This window comes from Westerdykella ornata (assembly GCF_010094085.1).
Source record: "Westerdykella ornata strain CBS 379.55 unplaced genomic scaffold EI97scaffold_7, whole genome shotgun sequence".
Taxonomy (NCBI): domain Eukaryota; kingdom Fungi; phylum Ascomycota; class Dothideomycetes; order Pleosporales; family Sporormiaceae; genus Westerdykella; species Westerdykella ornata.
In genome coordinates this window covers 214,002-240,539 of record NW_022986857.1, presented here as the reverse complement: position 1 = coordinate 240,539, position 26,538 = coordinate 214,002, and the positions used below count along the sequence as shown (strand labels likewise).

At 53.0% G+C, this 26,538-nt stretch overlaps 10 protein-coding genes across 10 annotated transcripts; 8 read left to right on the top strand and 2 right to left on the bottom strand.

Moving 5' to 3' along the window:
• Positions 1-1,236: 1,236 nt before the first annotated feature.
• On the top strand, positions 1,237-1,801 carry EI97DRAFT_457405 (uncharacterized protein; the record flags this gene model as incomplete). The annotated part of the gene is made up of 2 exons (XM_033800813.1): positions 1,237-1,428; positions 1,478-1,801. The coding sequence occupies 2 exons, from the start codon at positions 1,237-1,239 to the stop codon at positions 1,799-1,801; spliced, it is 516 nt and encodes a 171-aa protein (XP_033654919.1).
• Positions 1,802-2,537: 736 nt separating this feature from the next.
• On the top strand, positions 2,538-4,098 carry EI97DRAFT_457404 (uncharacterized protein; the record flags this gene model as incomplete). The annotated part of the gene is made up of 2 exons (XM_033800812.1): positions 2,538-3,530; positions 3,577-4,098. The coding sequence occupies 2 exons, from the start codon at positions 2,538-2,540 to the stop codon at positions 4,096-4,098; spliced, it is 1,515 nt and encodes a 504-aa protein (XP_033654918.1).
• Positions 4,099-6,274: 2,176 nt separating this feature from the next.
• EI97DRAFT_289587 (uncharacterized protein) lies at positions 6,275-9,082 on the top strand. The gene is made up of 3 exons (XM_033794435.1): positions 6,275-6,568; positions 6,625-6,918; positions 6,967-9,082. Exons 1-3 carry the CDS (start codon positions 6,501-6,503, stop codon positions 8,768-8,770), a joined length of 2,166 nt encoding a protein of 721 aa, XP_033654917.1. The 5' UTR covers positions 6,275-6,500; the 3' UTR covers positions 8,771-9,082.
• Positions 9,083-9,214: 132 nt separating this feature from the next.
• EI97DRAFT_441441 (uncharacterized protein) lies at positions 9,215-9,954 on the top strand (the record flags this gene model as incomplete). The annotated part of the gene is made up of 2 exons (XM_033799698.1): positions 9,215-9,347; positions 9,386-9,954. 2 exons carry the CDS (start codon positions 9,215-9,217, stop codon positions 9,952-9,954), a joined length of 702 nt encoding a protein of 233 aa, XP_033654916.1.
• Positions 9,955-10,065: 111 nt separating this feature from the next.
• EI97DRAFT_289494 (uncharacterized protein) lies at positions 10,066-10,947 on the bottom strand. Its single transcript, XM_033794434.1, has one exon. The coding sequence runs from the start codon at positions 10,655-10,657 to the stop codon at positions 10,178-10,180; it is 480 nt and encodes a 159-aa protein (XP_033654915.1). The 5' UTR covers positions 10,658-10,947; the 3' UTR covers positions 10,066-10,177.
• Positions 10,825-13,080, top strand: EI97DRAFT_289390 (PTR2-domain-containing protein). The gene is made up of 3 exons (XM_033794433.1): positions 10,825-11,256; positions 11,321-11,440; positions 11,504-13,080. Exons 1-3 carry the CDS (start codon positions 10,959-10,961, stop codon positions 12,937-12,939), a joined length of 1,854 nt encoding a protein of 617 aa, XP_033654914.1. The 5' UTR covers positions 10,825-10,958; the 3' UTR covers positions 12,940-13,080.
• A 3,108-nt stretch (positions 13,081-16,188) lies between these two features.
• On the top strand, positions 16,189-17,432 carry EI97DRAFT_488728 (uncharacterized protein; the record flags this gene model as incomplete). Its single annotated transcript, XM_033802208.1, has 2 exons — positions 16,189-16,993; positions 17,044-17,432. Coding segments are annotated over 2 exons (1,194 nt in total), but the record flags the coding sequence as incomplete, so codon positions are not given.
• Positions 17,433-19,483: 2,051 nt separating this feature from the next.
• Positions 19,484-21,804, top strand: EI97DRAFT_289335 (PLP-dependent transferase). The gene is made up of 3 exons (XM_033794431.1): positions 19,484-19,736; positions 19,787-21,187; positions 21,431-21,804. The coding sequence occupies exons 1-3, from the start codon at positions 19,619-19,621 to the stop codon at positions 21,628-21,630; spliced, it is 1,719 nt and encodes a 572-aa protein (XP_033654912.1). The 5' UTR covers positions 19,484-19,618; the 3' UTR covers positions 21,631-21,804.
• Positions 21,805-22,528: 724 nt separating this feature from the next.
• EI97DRAFT_457399 (FAD/NAD(P)-binding domain-containing protein) lies at positions 22,529-24,452 on the top strand (the record flags this gene model as incomplete). The annotated part of the gene is made up of 2 exons (XM_033800811.1): positions 22,529-23,168; positions 23,221-24,452. The coding sequence occupies 2 exons, from the start codon at positions 22,529-22,531 to the stop codon at positions 24,450-24,452; spliced, it is 1,872 nt and encodes a 623-aa protein (XP_033654911.1).
• A 93-nt stretch (positions 24,453-24,545) lies between these two features.
• On the bottom strand, positions 24,546-26,280 carry EI97DRAFT_289279 (uncharacterized protein). Its single transcript, XM_033794430.1, has 5 exons — positions 26,148-26,280; positions 25,766-26,087; positions 25,468-25,716; positions 25,110-25,415; positions 24,546-25,048 (listed from the first exon to the last, which is right to left on the bottom strand). Exons 1-5 carry the CDS (start codon positions 26,172-26,174, stop codon positions 24,639-24,641), a joined length of 1,314 nt encoding a protein of 437 aa, XP_033654910.1. The 5' UTR covers positions 26,175-26,280; the 3' UTR covers positions 24,546-24,638.
• Positions 26,281-26,538: the final 258 nt, after the last annotated feature.

The following is a 26,538-nucleotide window of genomic DNA, read 5'->3' as shown; positions in this document are numbered from 1 at the left end:
GTTCACAAGAACCCTTTCTCTTCCCTTACTTACTTGTCCTGGCACTACCTTTTGCCTGTTTAATCCGATGTTCACTTGAACTATTCGCATGCCTCAACCCGATCTTGATATCTGAAGCAGCGAGGACTCTCAAGCATTGAGACACTTGCTCAGCATAGCGAGAGTAAATCTCTGTTACCTGGTAGCGGTGAGCGTGCCGGGATGCCCCTGTAAGTGTGCGCCGTGATGGTTAAGGACTTCGACTGACTGTTTCTGGAACACTCTCTAATTCTCTCACCTTGACTTCACGGAACAGGTTCCGATTTACCTCTTATCCTTTCGCCTTAAACTTAAACGTACACCTGCGTGCACTGCGACGGAAGGAGCACGTCGCTGCTCTGAACCAACTATCCCACACCGCATCACAAGGAAAAGACACCGATTCTACACGACTCGAATCGTCACCGGAGAATAACAGGAGCATAATCCAAAATGGCAGATACGTCTAAGGAGGGAGAACTTACATACGAGTTCATTATTGGCGCCGTAGCAAGCACGACAAACAAAGATTGGAAGACCAACTTTCGACTGCTTCCTCCTGCTAGCAGTCAGATTTTCGTACCCAGTGCGACCGAAGTACCTACTGGAGCTCCAAAGCGGCTGCATCCTAGAAAAGTCCAAGTTGGGTCCTCCAAGGGCAAGCCAGTCTTTGCATACGTTTACCACTACGGAAGTGATCCCAAACCGAACAGATGGCAAATAGGTCTCGGCACAGAAGGCTGTCCCTTTAACAATCCTAGTCTCTACAAACACACGCAGTTCATTTATCCTTTTAATGCTATAGAGTACCACGCTTCAACGGTAAAAGAGAAATTCCGATTCCTTGTACTCTTTTACTATCTGGAGAAAGGCTACATACATGCTTTCAAGAGGTTCGGGCAATTATCACAGTTCCAAGGAATTTGCCGAGAGGTTCAACAAAAAGCATGCCGAGTTGCACAGGGTCGATGTCCGGTTCCAGTTCGTGACGAACCTACCGTACCCTTACGAAGCCAACTTGCTCAAATGCCCAAAATATCTCCAACGGGAACAAACAGAGGTGTATCAAACGGATTTCTAGGAACGGAATTCAAAAAAGCTTCTCATTCTGGTCTCACTACACCAACCGGCGTGACACCTAAAGAAGTTGGACATATCCAGCCCGGAAGGAAAGAGGTTACGGAGCCGAGTGGTCCAAGGGGGACCGGAGGAACCAAAATGATGCAATCACCAGCTCGAACCGGACCTCTTGTCCATGAGTCAAGTGCTACGCCAGTTCTTGAAGGAGGGGGCAATTGTATCAAAGGCGTTCCTCCGTCAGGAAACACGGCCTCTCTACCGGCGAAGAGGGAGAGGGAGGATGAGGACGACGCTGGAAATTCGTCGAAGAAAGTTGCTACTGAGGAGGGTGTACGTATACTAATTCTGACAAATACATATACGTAGCTAACCGCACTAGTCATACTATTTCCAAATGTTCGTCCAGAACATAAAGGAGGAGGAATCCCGGAAGATGAAGGCAGAGAGCGAGAGGCTGCACCACCGCATTAAGGAATTGGAAGATGCCCTGGCAACATTGAAAAAGGAGCGTGAGACTGAGAAGAAAGATAACGCACAACGCAGGGCTGAGTTGCAGGATGCCAGAAACCGAGCAGCACAATTGGAAAAGCAGGTAAATGAGGCGGCTGAGCTCAAAAGAAAGGCAGAAGCAGAAGTTGAGAGCCTCCAGCTTAGGATCACCTCATTGCGGAGTGACGTTTTTGATCTGGTATTGAAGTATTGAGGTTGTTCAAAGGGCGGCCGCATATTTCCTATGTGCATACCAATCATATGACGCCTTCAAGATGAGGGAGTTTATTTGGTTGGGTCCGCATGCGACGGCTTGTGTCCGCTGGAAACAAGGAGTCAGGTCTTACCTACAGCTACTTAGGGTTTTATGTATATTATCATATTTCATATTTTCGAGAGCTGTCCCCTCCAAAGGACTCCATTAGGACCTTGATTTCTAAGGGGCAATTACAGGAGACAGGCCTCGTTTCCACCTTCCTTCTTCAGGGGTTGCGACTGTCCTGAACTTGATGTACATTAAATAATTAGGGTCGAACTCCTCGTTCAACTATATGTCCTGTCGTGCATCGCTCTGTGATCCTGTGTCCTTTAACCCAACTGGTCCGGCAACGCAAGTAAAGGTGAGATACTGCCCAGCCACCTACTCTGCAATTGACCGAGTTGGAGGACGTAAGAGAGTTGCCATGTGGTGAGGAGGGAATCGTATCAATCACATGAACGTGAGAGTGTGCCAAAGCAACCCGTTTATCGCACTTCCGCGATCTCTTAAAGCTACACCTACGATCTCTCCGCAACCTCTACTCTTACATCCCACTCGACACCATTTTCAGACCCAACTTTACGTGGTACGATTTTCCAGCAGCTCTGGCTTGCCACTACTTGTCCATCCTTGTCCAAGTGAGTGACCATCAACCAACTAGCAGCCCGTCCTCACATTATATCTCTTCTAGATGGCGCCTAGCACCGAGACCGCACAAAATAACCCCACCTCCTCCGCGACGAAAACTGCCAATAACGTCACCTACGAGACCTTGATGCGCGCTGTCAAAGAGGATGTCCAACTCCGTGACGATTTCCGCTACGTTGCTCCTGCAGACCGCCTCGATTTCTCTCCTGCGCCACCCCCCAAGGCACTGAAAGACTACCTGCCAACCAGACTTCGCGTTGGCGAGTCGTACAGCTACGAGAGTGACGTCTATGCCTATGTTCATCGGAGTCGCAAAAAGCAGCAAACATCTTCGCCGAATTACAATGGCGTTACTTACGTCCTGGGGTGGGGAGAGACAGTTAATCCGGAAGCCGTGGTATTCTCGGATCATTTTGCGAACGTCTGGTCGCGTGCCGAAATCATGCCCGCATACTTCGACCGGATAAGGTTCATGATCCTCTTCTATTACTTAGAAAAAGGGCACTTGGGAAGCTTTCCTGAGTTCAAAGGCCATGGTATCGGGAAATTCAAGAAATGCTGCGATTCAATTGCGGGCATTGCGCGACATACACACCAACCTGCTTATCGTTCTGATATCACGATGCAAGCAAACAACATGGTGGACCAAACCTCATCGGCCCATACCACGGCACCCCTTCAGGAGACAGATACCACTGGATCTGCGCATCCGGGCACTGATCGAACGCTTCTGGCTGGAGCACCTGAGCACTCTGTCGTAACACCTGCAGCAGACAAAGTATCGAAGACCCGGACTCCTTCAACGTCAATTGATATCGCAAAAGACGTCAACACAAGCTCCGAGGGAGAGATTGGGACTGCGTCTGAACAGAATACGACTCCGTCAAGCCAAAACCCTCCTGCCGGTGTCCAGGACCAGAGCACCATCGCACAAGCCCCACCCGCTTCGCCCTCTCCCTCATCAAAGAAGAGGTCGCGAGAAACGATGGAGGATATTATTCATGATGGAACAATAACAATGGAAGGCGGCCACAGCGTAAGTGTCATCCATGCGTATATATGCAATTGCTAACGAATCGCAGTTGCACTATCTTCGCCAATTCGTGGATGCCCTCAGAGAGGAAGCATGCAAAAAAGTGAAGACGGAAACCGAGAGTCTCCATAGCAAAATTCATGAATTGGAGGTAGCTTGTGCAACTGCTGTCACCGGAAAAGCTAAAGCGGAAGAGAAGTCTAAGGAAATGGCGAATGACACGCAGAGGTACTGCACTCTCATCAACGACCTCGAAAAGGAAAAGAACAAAGAGCGAAGCGACAGAATCGATACAGAATTTAGACTCTACGACCTCAAGGTACGCCGTGATCTGGTTCTCAAGGAATCCAACGGTGAAATCGAGAAACTGCGGACGCAGGTAGCAAAGCTAGACGAGGAGAAGCAAGTTGCGGAATTGGAGCTGCAGAGACTCCGTGCTCTGGAAGGAGAGACAGCGAAGATGCTGGAAGAGAAAAAGATTGCTGAAACGGAGAACCAGAAACTTCAGGAGGAATTGAAAGGGCTTAGAGAATTCAAGGCCGCGGTCCTTGCAGTAACATCAAACCAGTAAGGAGAGCGAATTTGAACCTGCCAGCACCCTGCCGGAAACGGCACACTGGGATTTTGCTTTAGGCGGCAGTATTGGGCGCATACTCTTATTGCCGTATTCTATTCACCTTTGACATCCCAGAAGTGCCATGCTGCGCAGTGTAAAGGGACGATCGTTGGATCCTTCATCTTTGCACCTGACTGCATCCACGAGAGAGAGAGTTTCATTGTAACTAGTTTAGAATTAGCACCATCTCATCTTCCCTACCACTACTATGTACTTACGCGAATCACATGCATTGATATGTAACCATTCAAGTCCCTAGAGGTCTTACTGCGTCCAATGATTCGACTCCGTCAATACAACAATGACTGCATCTAGGCTAACCCGTAAAACTTCTCTTCGACTTCAGTGTTCGTTTACAGCTGGCATCAACCGAAAAACGCAATGTAATCCTGCTGAAGAGATGATGGTTCTGCAACTCACTGTTCACATCCGCTCCTTCATATTCCAAAGCTGTTTCAAAAAATACTCTCCTAAGTATATCTCCCACGACACCGAAGCTAGGTAGGCACTGCGACGAGCATTCACCCCAGTATTGAGCCAAGTCAAAGCTCTTCGCATTCAATTTCCATACGAGGAATGGTCTATGGCGAGTCGCGTCCCAAGCACATGACTACGCGATGCCCAGCTCCGATCACGGAAGGCGCGACTTCTTTCAACCTCCTCCACCTCACCTCTTCACATCACGAACAATACTCTCATACGCACCTCATCGGGAACGAAGCAGACGACTTTCGATGCTGCGAGGCATCTGACCAACGTTGGGACGACTCCCTAGCAGAACTCGACGATGACGCACGGGCATGTGGAGACGGATTACACCTGTATAACATCGCCGGCAACGGATTCACCTGCCCAGGAGGAGACATGAGAGCCGGATTAGAGACACATGGCCACGGAGAAGGGCCAACGGCAAAGAGATACGAAGGAATGGTGATGACAGGATTATTGAAAGAGTCACCCAGACAACCAATCCCACCGACCGCAGCCACGACTTGACTGCTCCATCACGCAATAGCTCCTGCCGATGACTGAAGCCCCTTAAGCAGTGCAAAGAAGAGTTATTGTCGTGAGCAGGATCAAGCCCGATCGAGACCCGACCCCTGCTTTATCTATTCCCGACAATGGAAACACTCCTTGATTTTCGCAAGAACAGGACGACTCCTATCAATGGCGACGAAACTCTTTGTCCGCAGAGGCCTACTGGAGCATGCTTCTGGGTAATGAACGGCGACGGCAAAGAACAACATCAGAAGAAATGAACCTGCGAGCCCTCAGCATATTGCCCGGAGGTTGGAGGAGCCCAACTGTAATACAAAGGACTTCTATGGTGCTGACATGCCCACAGCACACTTCTCGATGAGGGAACTGCGAATGTATCTCAGCTGACTCAATTTCGCGAACTTGCCACAATGAGAAGCAAGGGCGGAGGGTCAATAATGCAGGGATAACCGTCTATACGAACTCCGGCCTGCCTCGACGCCGAATCTTCTCCTACAGTAAGCAGCACAGGAGAAAGAGCAAGAATCCGGGTTCAACGCAAGGTCGGAGATATCCTCATTGTGGATAGGTTGCGCTTGCGCTCTGGCTCGAGTCCACCGGCACGTCCAACCGTCTTACCTCGGCTGTTTTTGATGACAATCTCGACCGTCAGCATTCTCCGTGCGACTGATGAAGGGCCCACGCCGCTGCTACTCTTCCATGGATGGATTGCCTCGGAAGCGAACGGTCCTTGGACGCATTCACGGAGCCAATCCACTAACAAAAGGTGCGATAACGGTCCAAATGGCTGGTTTTGACTTTGTGGTAAAACCTGCTTTCTCTTCAGGGTACCGAACGTTCCCCTTGGTGGCGTTTACTTGTACTTGCAGCGGTGCACCATCCCTAGGATGTTTGGCGGAATCTTAGCGCTGCACGTGAGCTTAACCCGTCACCTTCTGTCAGGGGGGGTAATATCAAGATCCATCGTGTCGGTCCATGTCACGAAAACAGCCATTCGCTTATGATCGCGGATCAAATAATGACTGGACGAGCATCGCATTGAACCTGGAGCTAATCCGCGTGAGGAAGGTGATAGCTGACGCTTTTTCCAACGTTTGTTGGATGTCCTGTGCAGTGACGCATCCACTATGTTCAATGTTGATGTATGGTGCGCAAGAGGCATTTGCCTACCGTGCAATGTTTCCAGGCAACGGGTACGACTACAAATACGAGGGAGGAAAGCGCTGCGATGCCTTTCGTGTCGTCTCCGTCCCGCTGCTACTCCTCTCACGCTCGGTTCTTTGGGCGGGAGTCCGGTAACCGTAGTACGACCAAGATAAACGCCTCCAAATTCGACTCGGAATTGGACCGCAGCTACCATGGCGCGTTATCTTGGCCTTGCCATGGCATTGGCTAGTCATGGCGCCTTCGCCGTTCTGACTCCAGAGTGCGTTATGATGGCTTCCCTCTACGGCTATTAGCGGTGGTTCTAACAAGAGCAAGGCTTGTATGGAGCGCACCACAGAGAGGTGTAGCAACACCAAATCCGACCGGAGATCTCGCGATATTCTCTGTATCAGAATATTCGTTCGAAAACCAGTCAACTTCAGCCGCGTGGCAGTTGCTTGATCTCAAGACTGGAAAAATCAGTGATGCGGGACTGAGCGCCGCCGAAGTGAATGAGATTGCCTGGATACCTGGTACAGAGACGGGGATCCTGTATATCAATGCCACCAATGAGAAAGTGCCTGGAGGGGTGACGTTGTGGATCGGAGACATCAAAAAGCCTTCAGAGAGGTACGTATTGCACACCCTTTCGAAATGAAGAGGACTAACGGCCTCCAGCAAACTGGTAGCTTCGTTGGAGGCTCCGTTTTCCGGATTGAAGGTTGCAAAAACCTCTACTGGGGATTTGCATTTCCTTGTCAACTCCTTGGCGTATCAGAATGGAACCGCTTTCAATCCTGAGCTCGCGCCCAAGCCACGACACACCGGAAGACTCTACGAGAACATCTATCCACGTCACTGGGACCGGTGGTTGACCAAGGAGAGATACGCCGTTTTTGGTGGCAGACTCCTCGTGAATTCCAGCTACTCCCTGGCGCAACCGGGTGTGCGCAACTTCCTTCAGGGGGTTGAGTTCAACATAACGAGACCCGAGTCACCTGTGCAACCCTTCGGTGGCAGTGACGACTATGATATCAGTGCGGATGGCAAGCTCTTTGCCTTCCTGAGCAAGGCTCCGCATCTGAACAAGGCGGAGTTCACTGCGAGCTACATCTATGTTGGACCTTTTGATGGATCCCAGGTCGCTAAGGCTATCAACGGGCCAAGTAGCGAAGCAGATGCCGCCGGCCACAAAGGTGCATCTGGACTGCCGACCTTCTCTCCCGACTCTTGCAAGCTCGCGTTTATCCAGCAGGACGGGGATTACTACGAGTCGGATCGATGGCAGCTGTACGTTGTTGATATCTCCAAGGGCGCAGACGGTGTTACAACCAGCAATTACAAACCGCTCACTGCCAAATGGGATCGATGGGTGGCCGCCATCAAGTGGGCGCCTCGGGGTGAATCCATCTACGTGGCTGCGGAAGACTACGCCATCAACCGGATCTTCAACATCCCCACCTCGGCGGACGGGGACTTCGTACCCAAGAACCAGACGTCGGTCACGTCGGTTGCAGGGTTTTATGTTCTCCCGGATTCCTCTTTACTCGTATCGGCCACTGCAGTGTGGAGCACCCGGGATTTCTACACTCTAAGGAACGGAACTCAGAAAGTCCTGTTCTCCTCCACCAAGGTGGATCAGCAATTGGCTGGTCTTGGGCCGCACACATACTCGGAGATCTTCTTCACCGGCTCTGCGGGCTTGGAACAGAAACTGCACGCGTTAGTCGTTAAGCCCAGCAATTTCGTTGCCAACAAGACGTACCCGTTGGCGTACATCATTCACGGTGGGCCGCAGAGTGCGCATCTCAACGCCTGGAGTAACAGGTGGAACTACCAAATCTGGGCCGACCAAGGTTATATTGTCGTGGCGCCCAACCCTACTGGTAGCACTGGGTTCGGCCAGCAGCTCATCGATGCGATTCAGGGTGACTGGGGAGGTGCTCCGTACGAGGATCTGGTCCTGGGCTGGGAGTACGTCAAGGAAAATCTTCCTTTTGTCGACACGGACAACGGCATCGCTGCCGGCGCAAGCTTTGGTGGCTTTATGACCAACTGGATCCAAGGTCACGACCTGGGACGGAAGTTCAAGGCGCTCGTCACCCACGACGGCATCTCTCAGACGCTTGCGTCATATGCGACGGACGAGTTGTGGTTCATGCGCCACGATTTCAACGGCACCATATACGAGTCGTTGGACGTGTATGAACGCTGGAACCCCATGAACCACGTTGCCAACTGGAGCACGCCGCAGTTCATCATCCACAACACGCTGGACTACCGGCTGCCCGAGAGCGATGGGCTTTCACTGTTCAACATTTTGCAGTCCAAGGGAGTGCCGTCGCGGTTCTTGAACTTCCCGGACGAACACCACCAGATGCGGACGCCTGAGAATGGGCGCTTCTGGTACGAGGAAGTGTTCAACTGGGTCAACCACTGGTCCAAGGGAGTGCCGCTGGATAAGGAGGCGATTGGAGAATGACGGCGAGAGGACGGGACGATGCGACGATTTCAAGCTGGAAACGATTGTTGTCGGCTGAAACAAGCACCACCATACTCTCTCGATCATAAAGGTGAGGCAGCTCCCAGGCAGCCCGACCATATGGCATATATATAGCGCGGCCGCAGCAAGCTGCCAATCATATATAATATTATTCAAATCCCTCTGTGTTGGACAGCGACCCACCCCTTTCTTAATGCAGTCAGTCTACAGCACCACCTTTCCAGGTTTCCCCAGTTCGCCAGTTCCCCAGTTCACGGCGGGGCAGTGTTCAACAGGTCCCACTACCAGGTCGGTGGGCTGGTTGAGCCTGGATCAAGGGACTGGGTTCTGATCGCTTGGAAACCCCCTTCTTTTGTGAGCGGGGAAAAAGTATGGAGATGCCTCAAAATCACTGGCTCCTCGAGGCAGGAGACGGCGGCGGTGATGGTGGGTGTGAACGGTTCTGGCGCCGTCCCCACGCTAAACGCCAGTGTTACCACAGCATGCAACCTCGGCGTGGATGATGGTACAAAGACTGCGCTCATCTGCGAGTGGCAAAAGTTGACGACTGCTGCAGGTACCCCGAGTACACAGTACACAGTCCACAGTCCACAGTACAGGCGATGTCAGCCGCCGTTGCCGAACTGCCCTTTCTGGACAACCATAAGGAGCAGGCGATAACGTCAAAATCCGCGTTCCTGACGCCACTTTGGCGCATAGAATCGGCACAGGCACAGTACCTTCTTACAGTGGGTCGTAGGGAGTGGTGCAAAGAAGAAATGTCAAGCAAACGCCACGGGCCCCACAGTGCTGCCGTTGACGCGCCATGGCTGTTAACCCAAATCGGCACCGACGCCGCACCCGCGACCGGACTCTCTTGGCATCAAGCATGGGAAAAGCAGGTGATAACACAGCAGGCATGGAGGCTGGAGCGGGCCCGTGTTTTTCTCGAAGTCATCCAGAAGGATTCAAGGGCATGGTGGATGGTGATTGGATCCGAGGTCCCAAAGGAAAAGTGCCGCGGTTTGACCACCTTCCTGTTGGGCGATAGTGCGCAGATACGAATATCAGATCAGCAACTCTTTCCAAAGGACCAGCATATCCCACAAGGACCGGTTATTGCACCAACCATCCGTCAGCGATTAGAAGGGTTGGATTTCGACTCGTCGAAGGCTCGGGGGTGACGGCTGCTGATTTGAGTATGAGAATGTTGTAGCAACGAAGAGTATTCCAATATCAAATCAGTCCGCCAAGCACTCTCCGCAAGTTGATATCAACAAGAGCATGGGGGCAGCGGCGGATCTAATGCAGAAACAGAAGAACCATCCGAGGATTTGGCCAGAACTGATGGACATCCCAGACTGCCGCACGTGAAGCCTTTCCCGGTCCAGCGAGGTACGACCGTACCTAGCACCGTGCAAGCGGGGCCGGCTGGAGATCGAGATAAAGGTGGGACAAGGCGATGGCGATTGCGTTACAGTACAGTGTGCAATCATCATCGCACGCTGTACTGTTACACCTGGGTGGCGAAGAGATAGGGACCTCGGGAAGAGCCTTGGATGGCACTCTGCTCATCAGTTGCGTCTGCTGCCGATGGAGGCGATAGAGAGAGGAAAACAGGGAGCGGTGAGTGGCGGTGGCTGCCGTGCGGGTGAATGTTGTTGGTGGAGGGCGGGCTTCTGCTGCCCCTGGAGTGCCCAGTCCAACACCAAGCTTGGCGCCAAGGTGGATCGTTGGCATCGCCGTCCCCCGTTCACCACAAGACAGCCCACTAGGCCAGAGTTGGACATGGGACAGATAATGGAGAGGCATGGGGAGACCGGGGATTGCAACCTCGCACTGGGCGACCAACACTTTCACCTGCTCAAAAGGGCCATCGTCGAACATCGACAACGCCGAAGTCACGGCGGGCCTGTTTGAAAGCCTCGAGGCCGTCAAACACCCTCACGCCTATAGGCGGTCCCCCCCTCACCCTCACCCCGGCCATATTAATTGCAGCTCCCTCCCCCTCCCCCGTCGGCCCTCTCTTTCACCTGCTGGCCCCGCTCCCACCCACTTTCCATACTTGAAGCCCGCCTCGCCCGCGGTTGCTCTCGCTCTCGCTCTCGCCCTCGTCCCGTCCTCGCCCTTACGTGTGTGACTTGCCCTGCACTCGAGGACCATCCGGAGCCTGCCGCACACACTCACCATGGCTGCCGCTGCTGCTCAGAACCAGGTCGATATGGCCATGAGCCACGAGCCCAAGGTCGCCGTCGCCACTCCCATGTACGAGCTGGACGAGAAGAAGGCCCTCGACACGCGCCATAGCACCACCGACAGCCTCGGTCCGCCCGTCGAGTTCGAGGAGGACCTGGAGGGCGAGGAGCCCACCGAGGAGGACCTCGCGACCCTCCCTCGTATCTCGGGCAAGATTCCCTGGATCGCCTTCACCGTTGGCTTTGTCGAGTTGTGCGAGCGCTTCGGCTACTATGGCTGCCAGGTCGTCTGTAAGTCTTGTGCCATCTCCCTTTCTTGAACCCCTCGAGGCTAATGCGCTTTGCTTCAAAACAGACACCAACTTCATCCAGCGTGCTCGTCCTGAGGGTTCGCGCGCGGGAAGCGACCCCTCCAAGGAGGGCAAGCCCGGTGCGCTGGGAATGGGTCAGCGCGCCGCCTTCGGTATCACTACCTGTAAGTCCAGTCTTCGCCGCGTCTGTTTATCTCGTGACCAAATACCAATTCACGTCTGTCTAGTCAACTCCTTCTGGGCCTACACCACTCCCATCATTGGCGCCATCATTGCCGACGAGTACCTGGGCCGCTTCAACACCATCTTCCTCGCCATTGGCTTCTCCATCGTTGGCCATATCCTCTTGATCATCTCTGCCCTGCCCACGGTTCTCGACAGCGGAAAGGCCATTGCGCCCTTCATGCTCGGCGTCATCATCCTCGGTTTCGGAACGGGCGCCTTCAAGTCCAACATCTCGCCCCTGATTGCCGAGCAGTACAGGCAGACCAAGCTCCGCGTCGTCATCGACCCCAAGACGGGCCAGCGCGCCATCTCGGACCCCAGCATCACCGTCTCGCGCATCTTCCTCTACTTCTACATGTTCATCAACGTCGGCTCGCTCACCGGCCAGATCAGCATGGTTTATGTCGAGAAGTATGTCGGTTTCTGGCTGTCATTCCTGCTGCCCACCATCATGTTCTGCTTCTGCCCGGCCGTCCTCTGGTTCTGCCGGAACAAGTACCACAAGAGCCCTCCCACGGGCTCGGTTCTGCTCCGTGCCTGGAAGCTCTGGACCTTTGCGCAGAAGGGCAAGTGGTCCATCAACCCGGTCCAGACCCGCAAGAACTTCAAGTCGGACAACTTCTGGGAGGATGTCAAGCCCAGCAAGCTCGGCGACCGCAAGCCCGCGTGGATGCAGTTCGACGATGCTTGGGTTGACCAGGTTGCGCGTGGTCTGCGTGCCTGTTCTTGCTTTGGCTGGATTCCGCTGTACTGGCTCTCGTACAACCAGATGAACAACAACCTCACCTCGCAGGCCAACACCATGACGCTCAACGGTGTGCCCAACGACGTCATCACCAACCTGAACCCCATCTCCCTCGTCATCTTCATCCCCCTCGTCGACAACTTCTTGTACCCTGCGCTCCGCAAGGCCGGTATCCGCTTCACCCCGATCAAGCGAATGGCCACCGGTTTCGCCCTCGCCTCGCTTGCCATGGTGGGCGCCACTGTCATCCAGTACTACATCTACAAGCTCGGCCCGTGCGGCAAGTACATGAACCAGTGCGAAGACAACCCGGCGCCCTTCACCGTCTGGGTGCAGGCGGTCCCCTACGTGCTCATCGGCTTCTCCGAGATCTTCACCTCCATCACCGGCCTCGAGTATGCCTTCACCAAGGCGCCCAAGAACATGCGGTCGCTCGTGACTTCGTACTGGCACTTCCAGACTGCCTTCTCCAACGCCATTGGCCAGGCCTTCACCGGTCTGTCTGAGGATCCGCTGCTCGTCTGGCTGTACGCTTCGATTGCCATCATCGCTGCCATCGGTGGCGTTCTCTTCTGGATCCACCAGCGCCCGACGGATAAGCAGGAGGATCACCTCAACATGCTGGCGGATTCCACCTACATTGGCCGTGACAAGAAGCACGGCTATGAGGACGAGAATGGCCGTCACGCCTAGGTGCGTGTGGTAGAGGCGTTCATGCGTTGCTCGACGGGTCGGCGGTCTCGGCGTCGTGCTTGGCATGCGATTCTTTGGATCGATGCGGGGTTTTTCCTTCTTCTTTCTCTTAATGTAATGCGAGTGATGGATGGAGGGATGGAGGGACGAATGGAAGTCACGATTTGCATGACTGCCTGGACTGGAGGGGAAGGGATGATGGATGATGGATGATACCATAGCACCCTGAGATACCAATCCCACCACCACCACGGATTAGCTCTTCCTGTAGATCGGTTGCAGATGAGTGTAATTGGTTCTGCTGGCTGGGTTGCTCTTATTCTGTCTTGTACGTTCTTCGTGATCGATCAGAGAGCTTCTCTGGGCTGTTGTCGGATCCATGGATGGATCGTGAATGCGTCCACGGGTGATGTGTTGCCCTTTGCGCCTTCTCTCTCTCCTTTCTTCGGCCGGCTTCGCGTGGTCTGGTGCTGTTGGACGTTGCCATGATGGTTCCTCGAATATCTCTTTCTCAGCCCAGACTCCACCGGATTTTCCTTTCCATTTGGGTTCTCACGGTCCTGCCGAGGTATGATGATGGGATTGAATCGAATCAAGCGAATGGACGGTCAATGGCGCACGTCTGCAGGCGGCGGATATCGAATTCACATTGCGCCCCGACACGAATGGGATGATGGAGAATAAATGGGGAACATGATGATAATAAGTACAATTGGATTCTGGGTAGGTGGGTTGGTGCCGCTGCGCCTCTACTTATTTATTAAACTGAGTCTAGCTGCGCCACCTGGGATTGGGGTTCCGGTTGCGGCGGCGCTAAAAGGGACGAACCGTGAATGGACTAGCTTTTGAGGGCTAACAGTTTAAGTTAATCGCGCGAAAAGTCGCGACCTCAGACTTGGGGTTCGGGTTGGTGGGGATTGGGGATCGGGGGGATGAGTCAGGTGTCGCGGGGTTTTGTGGGGTGAGGAGGAGGAGGACATGGGCTTCTGGGAGGGAGGTGTTATTAAGGTGGAGATGGGTGCATGGATGGAGGTATGGAGGTGTGACTGCTGTGTATGCGTTGGTTGCTGGTTGGTGTGAGGGAGGGGGGATGGGGCATTAGGGGGATTAGGGGGATTAGGGGGAGTAGGGTGCTGGGGTTTGCGGTACCTAGGTGTACGTACGGTATACGGTATGTATGTGGGGATAGGAGCTGGAGTGCACGCGTTGAAGTGTAAACCGCCTGTGCGACTACTTACATCTCTGCTCTGCTTTTCTATCGCTACTGCACGGGGTAGAACACCTTGGACCTTCGTAGCACCGCCACCAGCGCGAAGATCTCAGACACATGTATGCAACAAGGTAGTGCGAACATCGAAGCGTTGGGAAACGAACGGCTTCAGAGATGGGGAGTTCGACATTGCAAAATTCGCCCTGTAGGAGCGATTTGCTTCCGAAACTAGATTCTTCCTAAACTAACTACTAGCTTGTTCGAGATTGTTATTCTGGTTGCTGGTATTATAGTTCAGCATAGCGCGCCTTCTGACACCCGGTCTTTCACAGCATCGCTGTTTCCACGGCAGGGTTGAAGGATCTACGCCTTTTAGCGATTTTCTTGCTTGATTTATGGATGGTTTAGACGAGGTGGGGGCGGGCTTGAGTTGCGTGCGATGTCGCTGAATCGGTTCTTCGGGGGTATGCTTAGTATGCTGTCTTGCTGGGCTGGGGGTGGCGATGTGTGAGAGGATAGTGAATTTGCTTCAATCTGCTTAACCTCAGTGAATTGGCGAACCCTAAAAGCATTCCTTGACACGAGCGCCGTCTCGAAAGAAAGCAGGATGAAGACTTCGTGAAATTCCTCGGCTCAGGTCTAGGCATGGAGTTCCGCTTTGCTACGTGACTAGGGTGGATATGGTGTCTTTGCGTGCTGCTGGAATGTAGTAGCGGGTCTGCTGGTGTAAGATTCCTGTTGTTTGTAGGTTGGTGTAGAGATACTTTTGCGGTATGAGCGGGGAGACGGAATGTGGTCTTGTGAGGCGGGTTTGGGCGACGAAGTGTTGGGGTGATTCTGGTGGTTTCTAGGTCGGTGTTTGGTCGTTGATCAGTATCGCGATGCTCACTGCAATGTGTGATAGTGAATAGAAGTTGACGAGGCAGCTTCATGGGTTTGGAGGAGCAATTGAACGTCAAGGGTGATGTGAACGCTTGTTACTTGTCTAAATGTATGACTTGGGAATACCCCTTGGGTACAAAACGGATTGCTATCAAATCCAATGTCACAAGAACACTGGCTTATAATGGCTGTATAAATGTCGTAGAAAGGGTGCATGTGTGTGTTCTAATATAGCCTGCACCCATGGTAGCTTGCGTTGGGAGGTGGAATTGGATATATATCTTTCACTGTTTCTGATCCGTATATCACCGTCTTTCACTGACGGAAAAAGCTGCGAGTCCTTCTTCGGCTCGCCTCTCTCGCTGTCCGCTGCTTTAGGCAGTCACGTCTGTTTACACACACAGAGATCACCTGGCTCACAAATTTTTTCGGCACCACGCGTTGGTCGCAGACACCGCTCTCTCATAATCCCAACACCCGCAGCGCCTCTCGCAACCTTCCTCAGCAGCAAGGAAAAGCACAACCTCTTCCTCTCTCGTCCCCTCTTCTAGCTCTTCCTCGCTTTCCTCGTCTACTGCCCGCGTTCTGAGTGGCCGCTTCACTGCCCTCGTCTCATTTCTTGACAGCGACCGTTAACAGATTTGTACGTGACCACTTGAACACCTGCGAGCGACCACTAAAGCTTTTGCCAGCAACCACGACGAAAGTTGTCGGCCACCTTGACCAAGGACTAAAACGTTCGTGAGCGACCACTGAAAAAGCTGTGAGCGACCACTAAAAGTCTTGCCAGCGACCACGCAAAGAGTTGTCGGTAACTGTAGCCGACCACGAAAAGGTTTGTGAGCGACCACTAAAACTTTTGCGAGGGACCACTAAAACTTTTGTCAGTGACCACGAGTGTCGTTGGCGCTTCCTTTCCTCGAAGAGAGCAGTGAACAACCGCCGTCTCTTGTGTCCCCGAAGGCCGTATCGCTGAATCGAAACTCGTCTTTCGGTCGATCCCGCTCTCAAGAGACGCGCTTGATACTCCAGTACTCTGAGCGACCACTACAAGGTTTGTGAGTGACGACTGAAACATTTGTGAGTGACGACTGAAACATTTGTGAGCGACCACTAAATAAGTTGTCAGCGACCAAGACGAGCTTCGCCAGCAATTCCTTTCCTCCTACACACGAGCGAACAGACACACTCTCTCAAGACCACAAAAGCCGATCCCCGAAAGAGCAAGGTCTGTCCCACAGGTCTTCGCGCACGCGTTCGATCGTCCCGCACGTAGAGTCACGATGTCTCGTACACGAAAACCCGGGTCCAACAAGGAGCAAAACCGCGGGGCGGGAGCCCGTCGGGGCACCGAGAAAAAGAAAAGCCTGATCGTGAAGTTGAAACTGAAACCGAAATCGAGGTTGATTATACCAAGGGAACCATCAATCGAGCTCGGCGTTCTGCCATCCAAGGAGATTCCAACACAGCATGAGATGGTGGAGAGGTGTATGCGTGAGGCAGGTGTTCACGCAGACTTCATGCTCTTGCCTGAAGCCAATGATCTCACATTCGAGGATGCGGAAGAGGAGATGAAGCGCCTCGGGTTGTTCACGCGCAAGCTCTTCCTCGGCGGTCGCAAGGCCGAACCGCCCTATGAGGTATGGGCTTACCTCAAGACGTACGAAAGCAAGGCTGGGGAGATATACGTTTACAGGGTTACCAAGAAGAACGGTGAAGAGGTTGAGAGAAAGATGATCGAAGGAGCTTCGTGGGGCGATACTGAGCTGATATACCCGTTCCAAGTGCTCGTCAGGTTGGGTACCGCCGACGCCAGAAAGCAGCTCAACACGCTGATCCAATATGCGTTTCTGGACGCCAAAGAAGTCGATCGCGTATGGGTTGGAGAGGCTAGATACGCTATGACTCTGCTCAAGCGCGCTGTGCGCCATATTGCGAAGGCTTACAAGCTGTACCCTGGGGGTAAGTTGAACTCGCAATGATTTGACAGTACATGCACTAACTGCTCATAGGTGTAGCAGCTGTACCGGACCTCTTCCGCCCGGTTGATCTGTACAAGGACGCTGTTCCGATAACGAACCGAGCTCTTTACACCTTTCGCCATCTCACTGCCCAAATGGAGAGAGTTTCTGTCACACCTTTCCCAGCAGGACCGAATCGCACTGCAGAGGGAGCTGGCGATGAATTAGAGCTGCAGCGGGAGCTTAACCGATTCAATCGCGCTCGGTTGGAGCTCCGTCAGACTGAGGAGAAACGGAAAACCCTGAAGAGGGAGATGGAAGAAGCCAGGGCCAAAGTGGCTGCTATCCTGGTGAGCGGAACGAAGGAGCAGATACAGGCTGGCATTTATAGCTTCATGAATCTGGGCAGTGATATGGAGGATGGAGACAATCAGGAATAGCCTCACTGGCATGGGTCACTGTGGGATTGGTGGTTTCTGATTTCAGGCCCTTTAGAGCCCTTGGCTACCTCTCTATTTGTCTCTAAGTCATACTCATCAGGTGAACTGTGTGACAATTCTCAATTGTGCACGTGGTATAAGAGTATGGCCAACACCTGCAGCAGCAGTAAGGAGGAAGAGAGGGATCAATAGCTTTACGAGCATTAGCTATTGCAAAATACACCAATTCAGAAGACGAACTTCTCTCGAAGGGGTTTCCAACGTTCTCTTGCGTTGTGCTCGCATTAATGCATTCGTCTACCAGCGTTATCACTGAGACATAAAGATAGAGTCTAAGCGTCTATTCTGCTTTCAATAATTTTCTAGCATATTTCCACCGCTTGGCCAATATTGGGGCGAACTTGGCCAAACTCTATCGGGCAGGTATTGTTGCCGATCTGGTGTCGGTCATTTCACCAAGGTGCCATATTTCCAGAGAAAACGGCAGGACGGGAAGATTCACGACGCTACGGAAAATGACAGCAATTACATTACTACTGGGCTAAACGGATTCCCAAGGTGCAAGTCCTGCCATGAGAAAGGATGGTGCCTCGACTATCAATGGGATTGCGGGCCGAGGCGAGCACACCTCCCAGGGGCTGTTGTTCAGGAACACCTCCTATGCCTGGTACGTACTGCAAAGGGGTGGCACTTGCATAATGTCCTGCATACTTGATAGATACCCAGTCTGCTGGGACGCAGTTCACTCAATATATTCCCGCCGGTTTCAGCAGCCCTCGTTACGCCGTGAGCATTGATATCAGAACTTTATCGCTGCTGTGGGCAAAGGGTTTCCGTGGGTCTGTAAACTTTGGCGATGTTCAGCTGGCGCGGACTTCTATGCATCATATTGCCGGTATGGTGGGTTGGTCATTTCCTGAAGTCCAAAAGTGGACAGCACCTCGCAACTGCGCCGCAGCCTTCATGTCTTGAGCGTGACCGCAGTGCTGCCAGGGGACCAATCAGACAGATAACTGGTATGATTCTATCATACTTGGCAAACGGGCGGTCCGTGAGTGACCACGAAAACGAAGGACGGACTGCGACTATGCGGCACATGTTTCCAAGGGGCTTCGAAAGTGCTATTCGTCCAAAAACTTGTCACCCGCTCCTAATGGAAAACGCCACTTCGCTGTCAGCTCTCAAGTTCTGAATTCACGAAAATGTGAATGCAGCCTAGTCACATCTTTGTAGGATCTACTGGTTCTCAAGTAATCTGTCATAGCCGGTTGTAGCAAATCCCAGCTAAACAGCACCACACCCCAGCATAAGGCTGTGCAAGCGAAAGCTGACCACCCTCTATCTCCCAGCAATAGTCTCAATAGCTTTCGGCCCCGTTCGAGTAAGCATTCGCAAATCCAGCGCCATGTGACCGGGAGACCAAATTTACCCTTCCGGAAATACGATGCGAGAATTCCAGGTAGTTGGATATCCTGCGGCGTCCTTTACCAGGAGGCTACCAGATTCGAACAGCATCTGTCAGAATAGGACTGATTTGGAACCAAAAAGCAGGTTGGGCTGGGCATCCCTAACCCCTCCCGGGCGAAACGGGCGAAGGCGACTAAGACGGCTTAGCTACATGTCATCTCGTACGTAAAGATGACATTACCTCTTCACCGTCATAATGCAGGCAAGTCTCACGTTCCCATGTTGGCGAGGTGTGGGAGGCAACGTGTGTGCTACCCTACGCTGTCCCAAAACAAAAGATACTCCGACGGCGAACGCGACAGCTTACGGACCTCAGCAGTGATCCCAGCACCGTGGCAAACTTTTGAGGGTCATGATTATTGTATCCCGGACCTATGAAGTAAACTAACGAGGTTATCGAAGCTCGGCATTCCTTTCTCAGGGGCGAGATTGGTGAATGTCCACCCATCTATCCAATCTGCGTCGGGACGACCCGCTCAAACCCACCATGGGGCACTGTCAATACAGTCAGAAAGTCAGAACCAATCCCTAAGATTATGGCTGCGTGCGGGGCACCGCAAGTATATAAAAGGGGGCATTACGGTGACATCGGTCATATCACGCCCGAGGACGCCCCGAGACATTATTCCCGCACCTTGGTCGTCAGGATAAGCAGCAACGGACGTCACACATCTATGACTTCAGTGACAGCTACGTACTTGTCTCAGTAGCTGTGCACCATGAAGCAACCACCTTCCTATTCACACCTCCTCACGAATAGAGAAGGGTTAGATGAAGACACTTCATACGACAGATGCATAGAGCACCTGCGTAGAGTGGAGTATCCTATGCTGGATGGTATGCCCTACTCGTAATTTTCGGCAAGAGAGAGACTAAACGGACCGCAGGACTCACATACCTCGATCATGCCGGCACTACTCTTCCATCCAGGACGCTCATGATGACATTCAGCCAACACATGCAGACCACTCTCCTTGGCAATCCTCACTCCTCGTCCTCCTCAGCTCCCAATGCCGCGCACCAGATCATCGAAACTACACGCCGGAAGGTGCTTCACATGTTCGGGGCAAGCCCAGATCATTTCGACGTGGTATTCGTCGCCAATGCAACCTCAGGCATAAAGCTCGTTGTGGAAGCATTCAGTGGGTTTGAAGAAGGCTTTGACTACTACTATCACAGGGACTCTCACACGAGTCTCGTCGGTGTCCGTGAACTAGCGGAACGAAGTCGTTGTTTGGCGACCGATGAAGAGGTCGAACACTGGATCTCAAACAGAGAATACAGCGACAATGAACACCCGAAACGCCCAACCCTTTTTGCCTACCCAGCACAGTCCAATATGAACGGTCGTCGCCTTCCTCTCTCGTGGCCTACGCTCCTCCGATGCACGCAAGGCAAGGCGCAAATCTACACTCTCCTGGACATCGCCGCCCTGGTATCCACGTCCCCGATCGACCTTAGCAATCACACCACTGCCCCGGACTTTCTCGTCCTCTCGTTTTACAAGATCTTCGGTTTCCCGGATCTGGGCGCATTGATAGTTCGCAAATCCGCGGGCCACGTCTTTGAAAAGAGGAAGTACTTCGGTGGAGGAACAACAGACATGATCACCTGCACCACCTCGCCTTGGGTTGCGCGCAAGTCTGCCTTGCGTGACCGCCTTGAAGATGGGACGGGAGCGACGCACAGCATCCTTGCTCTGAGCTGTGCCATTGATGCGCACAACCTGCTCTTCGGGGGTCTCAAGCAAGTTTCGCAGCACACTTCCTGGCTATCCGCACGGCTCTATGCTGGGCTTTCGGAATTGCGCCATGCGAATGGAAACCCAGTGTGTAAGATATACAAGGACCCTACCTCCACGTACGGCGAATCACGGACCCAAGGCGCCACTGTCGTCTTCAACATATGTCGAAGCGATGGATCTTGGATCCCGAGCTCTACGGTAGGTAGAGTTGCCGCAGAACATGATATCCTGATCCGCACCGGCGGACTGTGTAACCCGGCGGGTATGTCACAGGCGATTGGTATAGCCGACGAAGACTTGCAAGAGGCCTATATGAGGGGATTTAGATGTGGTACGGAAGAGCATGCTTTGGGCAACAGGGATCTGCCCAACGGAATGGTCAGAGCTAGCTTGGGGGCGATTAGTACAACTAAGGATGTCGACATCTTCCTGGATTTCCTAAGGAAGCGCTTCGTTGAGGCCGAGGAGCAGCCAGAGAAGGTCGTGGTGGAAGTTGAAAAGCGGGATGCACAAGAGCTAGCCGGCGTGAAGGCACACGAAACGAGTCCTGCTGGCTTCAAGACGTCGAAGATGGACGTGGATGTGCATGATCCTGTCCAGTACACTGCACGGCGAAGAAGTAACTCCACCCTGTCCCAGTCGTCAGCGTCGCCGAAATCGATGGCCTCGCAGTCATCGAGCAAGCGAAGCGAGATTAAGAGCGAGGAGGAAGAAGGTCATACAACCTTGTCCTCCATTCCTTCTTCATGCGACGAAAAACAACTGAAGCCGATCGCGTCTTGGAAAGTCCATCACAGCGACAACTCCATGGAAATCCGCACCCACGACAGCGAGGAATCGGGTCCACACTCGTCGACCGTGGCACAGTCCCAATTGCGAAATCAGAAGCGTTTGCGGTGGATCCCGCGGAGTATCGTCGAGCTCCGCATGCGCTCGAAGCAACGCACAGGCCGAAGGGTCGTTCCCGGCTCTCAACGAAACTCATGAGTGGCTGGACTGCCAGTGTCGGACGGTATCATAATCGAGGCTCAGCGTGAGAGAATGACTTCTTCGCCACATACTTGAAGACCGGTGAAGAGCGAAATGTTTTACTTGGCTAAAACAAGCGTGTTGTGATTTCAAGCATTTGACTGTGTTGAGAGGCTAATGATGTAACTTCCCGTCGCAGATGTCCGCTCTCTGATTTTGGTTTTGTTTTCGCTGTTCCCCTTGTAAAGAATGATTGTCGATTTTTTTCCTTTGAAGACTCCTAGTTCTAGGCCCGCCACATTTGTATCTATCTGGATAAATTGGGTGCGATGCCCTTCGGACCTGCGCCGTTCTGCACATATTCGACTATACTTGCTGTAACCTAGTTAGCGCGTCATACTGCTTCATCTTGCTCATCATACCATAGCGGAAACAGTCTCTTGGGAAAATAGGCATTATTGCATCGCGCGCTTTTAGATTAATGGGTATAGTCTCAATTTTGACATGTACCAACGAATCGATAAAGCCACCTCGAGAATGGAGACGTTCGTGAATCGTGAGGCCACACCGAACGTTTATTAGGGTCTCGGGGAACCTAGGAAAACCACGGTTTACCCGAACAGGCATGTCCGCCTGCACACCTAAACTTTACCCCAACGCGAGGTACCTAGATTGACTTAGTCACGATTATGCGGTTACACCGCGGGGAAGACTTAGTACGCAGTACACCGATGCCGGCACAATCGATTAATAAACGCCTGTGGCCTCTGTGGCCTCCATAGGTTGAAGAATAGCCTTCCACGAACGTTTCATAGTCCTCAGCCCGCAATCCATCACCGCTGCATCCAATCGAACGAAAACGAGAGCTATTAGATACATCGGAACTTGCAAGAACGACCAAGAGGCTCGATACATCATGGGAAGCATGGCCGTCCCCTCTAAAGACCGAGTCGAGCCCGGCTCAGTCAACATCCCCCCGTTTACCAACTTCCCCACCGCAACCAGCAACCCCGACACCATTGACGCTACCAGAGTCGCCGAAGACCTCATCCGGACCTTCAACACTGCACTAGAGGGAAAGAATTACACTACCATCTCGGACCTCTTCCTTGAAGACAACGGGTTCTGGCGCGACCATCTGGCTCTGACGTGGGAACTTCGCACGCTGCAGGGCCGGGGTAAGATCTTGGAGTGCTTGAAATCGAGCAAGCATCCATTGACGAGGATTGAGATTAACACATCCGCCGCGCATAACAAGCCTCATGTCGAGCCTATAGATGCGTCTGATGACGTCAACGGTGTGCAATTCTTCATTCAATTCGAGACGGACATTGGGCGTGGAGAGGGTGTGGTCAGGCTAGCGGAGGATAACGGGAATTGGCGGATTTTTACGCTGTTCACAGTACTAAAGGAGTTGAAGGGATTTGAGGAGCCAGTGGGGAAAAGGAGGACGAAGGGAGTGCAACATGGTGGGAATCCAGACAGGAAGAATTGGAAGGAGACGAGGGACGCGGAGGCAAACTTCGAGGGCAAAGATCCTACCGTGCTTATTATTGGTGAGCTCCCCATACTTCCGGATACAAGGGGGCATCCACTGATGGATCACAGGTGCAGGACAAGGCGGCCTTACCGTGGCTGCCCGCCTAAAGATGCTCAGTGTTCCCGCGTTGATGATAGACTGCAACGAACGCGTTGGAGACAACTGGCGGAAGCGATACCACCAACTCGTCCTTCACGATGCCGTCTGGTACGATCACATGCCCTATATCCTTTTTCCGCCTCATTGGCCGGTGTTTACTCCCAAAGACAAACTTGCAGAATTCTTCGAAGCCTATGTGAAGCTCCTGGAGCTTAACGTCTGGACATCCACTGAACTGAAATCAACCTCTTGGGACGAATCAAAGAAGATCTGGACTGTCACCGTCGAACGCAGGAAACTTGACGGCACCACCGAAACACGCACTCTGCATCCCCGCCACATCATCCAAGCCACAGGCCACTCAGGCAAGAAGAATCTCCCCGACATTGAAGGCATGCAAGACTTCCGCGGCGATCGTCTGTGCCACAGCTCCGAATTCCCCGGCGCGTCGCCCAACGCCAAGGGCAAGAAAGCCGTTGTGGTCGGGTCTTGCAACTCGGGTCACGACATTGCGCAGGACTTCTACGAGAAGGGATACGATGTTACCATGGTGCAGCGCAGCACAACGTGCGTTATTTCGTCCGAGTCGATTGTGGAGCTTGGGCTGAAGGGTCTGTACGAGGAGGATGGTCCGCCGGTCGAAGACGCTGATGTCCTTAACTGGAGCTGGCCCAGCTCGGTGTTCAAAGCGAAGCAGATGAAGCTGACGCAAAGGCAACATGAGCACGACAAGGAGACGTTGGAGGGACTGCGAAAAGCTGGGTTCCGCTTGGATAGCGGACCGAATGATGCGGGATTGATGATGAAGTACTACCAGCGCGGCGGAGGGTACTATATCGATGTCGGCGCTTCGCAGCTTATCATCGATGGGAAGATCAAGATCAAACAGGGGCAAGAAATCTCCAAGATACTCCCTGACGGAATCGAGTTCGCCGACGGATCAAGGTTGCAGGCCGATGAGATCGTGTTTGCTACAGGCTATCAAAACATGCGCACACAGGCACGTTTGATCTTTGGGGATGATGTTGCGGACCGCGTGGGCGACGTCTGGGGCTTGAATGACGAGGGCGAGTTTAGGACCATATGGCAGAGGACCGGACATCCAGGGTTCTGGTTCATGGGAGGCAACCTGGCTATGTCGAGGTACATGTCCAGGATTCTAGCGCTGCAAATCAAGGCGCAGGAGGAGGGCATATTGTGATGTGAAACATCACATCATCGGTAGAGAAACGACGAATCACGTGAGCTTCGATAGTTAGGGTGTGACTTACCCAGTCAGAGACGACGCTGGATATGATATAGTATGGCTACTGCCCGCGAAGCTGCATTAGTTCAATCTAATTGGGCATGGAGGTTCAAATCCTGGAATGACCCCGCATTGTTGCCGTCATTTCGACTCCTTCAGCAAGGCCTCCGCAGCTGCATCTTTCTGCCCACTGCTACCACTCCGTCCCGCTTCCTGGAGGGCTCCGCCAGGGCCTTCTTTGCCCTCGGCGGCTTTCTTCAGGCGTTCCGTGTCCTCAGCCTTCAGATCCTTCGCCTTCGCATCTTCTTCGTCACTGTCCCCCAAACTGAACGGATCATGGTCATCCGGCTCCGGGTTTGGTGCAACAGACGTCAAGGGCTGCCATTTCTTCCCCCCTGGCTTAGCTGCGGTGCCGGAGCTGTTGATAGGCGATGGATTGCGGTAAAGCGCATCAACCTCATCCACTGGTCCGCTCTGGGGGGGGCCCAGAGGGGTAGGTTTGAATAGGTCAGGATTCGCTTGAGGCCGATTTGGTTTCTGAGGTGGAGGGCCTGTGTAATTGCGTTAGAATCTATTGCTTACCGAATGGGATTCGGTCCTCGGTGTACATACCTTCATCATCTCTGAGTTCCAAGGCCTCAAAATCGTCGCCAAGCACCCGGTTGTCGGTGTCGTAGCGCTCACGATCTGCGGACCGGCGGTGTTCGGTGGACCTCCGACCCACACTTCCGTACTGGTGATCTCGCTGGGGGGAGCCGAAACGTCGTTGTGAGGAAGATGGCACAGGATTGCCGTATTGGTCATACTCCTCAGGTTCGCCATCAAGCTTCTTCATGAGATCACCAACCCATTTATTGACTTTTAATTGAGTTTCACGGAACCCCTGTTCAATGTTTTTCTTGATGATGGGCAGGTCATCTATTCCGGAGAGATCAGTGATTGCTCCAGTGGGTATTCAATGAACGCCTACCTTCAAAGAAACTGTGCTCCTTATCGTAGAGCTCGTTGGGTTTTAAGCCAGTCTCTTTCCGTTGTTGGGGCAGCCGAGGCTCCCTACGCTGGCGACCATATCCTGCGCCTTGGGCCTGCCGCTCCTCCTCCTGCTGTAACTGCTGCGCTAGACGCAAATCGTCATCGTATGTGTAGTCGCGAGGTCCTGTCGGTCGCGGTGGCTTCGGCGGAGGCAGATCATCGGCTTTAAAGCTAGGATCCGACATGCCTAGATCTGTCAGCTTCTTACTTCATTGCGAAAGGTTCCCAAATCGTACTTAGCAGCGCATTGGTAGCTCTTTCTACATCGCCTGCGCTCGCAAGGAGCACGGCCCTCACGACTTTCACATCAACATCCGGAAACATCTCAGCCAGGGCCTTCTGGTCTTCCTCTAGCTTATTCACCGGTCGTGGGGGCTTTGGCGGTGGTATTTCCGTAGTACTTTCTGAAAAGCGGACGCCCGGCTTCGGGGACTTTGAAGGGGGTGGCGGCGAGGTGGCGTTCTCCGCCGTTGAGGGTCCTTCATTGTCATCATCGAAATCGAGTTCTCGTGCAGTGGTAGGAGACTCCGCGCCTGAGCCCGTACTGGCTTTCGTAACCTATGAGATCGGTGAGTGAGCGGGCCGTGGGGAGGGGTTATGGCGGGGTATAGGGAGTACCTTATCTGCTGCAGGCTTTTCGGCCATTGTGAATGGATTTTAGCGTCTGGATGTGCTGGAGAAGTAGGTATCTGTTCACGAAGATATATCCCTTTAGGCGGCGAAGTTCGCCGCATGGAGCGTCGTAAGTGTGTTACGCATGTCGCCAGGAACGTGGCTTGGGCGATTTCATGCGCCACGGCAATGCCTGCCAAGGCCGACCTGGTCCGAGCACGTGACTGAGTCTTCACGCCTTCGTGCCAAGACTCGCCTTTTTGGTTCAGTCAGTGAATAGGGGCCATTTCCATGCGTATAAAGCTTCTGGATTTTGAGCGTTAAGTAGCTGCGACAGAAGCTACGGATGCTGACCTCGTCGTTCGCATTAACTAGACAGAAGGCTGCCGGCACGTTT

What these genes read in the sequence shown, in the direction of transcription:
- EI97DRAFT_289279 (XM_033794430.1), bottom strand. Translation starts at nt 26,174, where the DNA reads ATGGCCGAAAAGCCTGCAGCAGATAAG. An exon ending in GGAGCACAGTTTCTTTGAAG is followed by an intron (nt 25,416 to 25,467) that starts GTAGGCGTTCAT and finishes TCTCCGGAATAG; the next exon opens with ATGACCTGCCCATCATCAAG. An exon ending in GGAACTCAGAGATGATGAAG is followed by an intron (nt 25,049 to 25,109) that starts GTATGTACACCG and finishes GCAATTACACAG; the next exon opens with GCCCTCCACCTCAGAAACCA.
- EI97DRAFT_289335 (XM_033794431.1), top strand. Translation starts at nt 19,619, where the DNA reads ATGAAGCAACCACCTTCCTATTCACACCTCCTCACGAATAGAGAAGGG. An exon ending in GGAGTATCCTATGCTGGATG is followed by an intron (nt 19,737 to 19,786) that starts GTATGCCCTACT and finishes AACGGACCGCAG; the next exon opens with GACTCACATACCTCGATCAT. An exon ending in CGTGAAGGCACACGAAACGA is followed by an intron (nt 21,188 to 21,430) that starts GTCCTGCTGGCT and finishes CGTCTTGGAAAG; the next exon opens with TCCATCACAGCGACAACTCC.
- EI97DRAFT_289494 (XM_033794434.1), bottom strand. Translation starts at nt 10,657, where the DNA reads ATGTTCGACGATGGCCCTTTTGAGCAGGTGAAAGTGTTGGTCGCCCAG.
- EI97DRAFT_289587 (XM_033794435.1), top strand. Translation starts at nt 6,501, where the DNA reads ATGGCGCGTTATCTTGGCCTTGCCATGGCATTGGCTAGTCATGGCGCC. An exon ending in TTCGCCGTTCTGACTCCAGA is followed by an intron (nt 6,569 to 6,624) that starts GTGCGTTATGAT and finishes AACAAGAGCAAG; the next exon opens with GCTTGTATGGAGCGCACCAC. An exon ending in ATCAAAAAGCCTTCAGAGAG is followed by an intron (nt 6,919 to 6,966) that starts GTACGTATTGCA and finishes AACGGCCTCCAG; the next exon opens with CAAACTGGTAGCTTCGTTGG.
- EI97DRAFT_289390 (XM_033794433.1), top strand. Translation starts at nt 10,959, where the DNA reads ATGGCTGCCGCTGCTGCTCAGAACCAGGTCGATATGGCCATGAGCCAC. An exon ending in CTATGGCTGCCAGGTCGTCT is followed by an intron (nt 11,257 to 11,320) that starts GTAAGTCTTGTG and finishes GCTTCAAAACAG; the next exon opens with ACACCAACTTCATCCAGCGT. An exon ending in CGCCTTCGGTATCACTACCT is followed by an intron (nt 11,441 to 11,503) that starts GTAAGTCCAGTC and finishes ACGTCTGTCTAG; the next exon opens with TCAACTCCTTCTGGGCCTAC.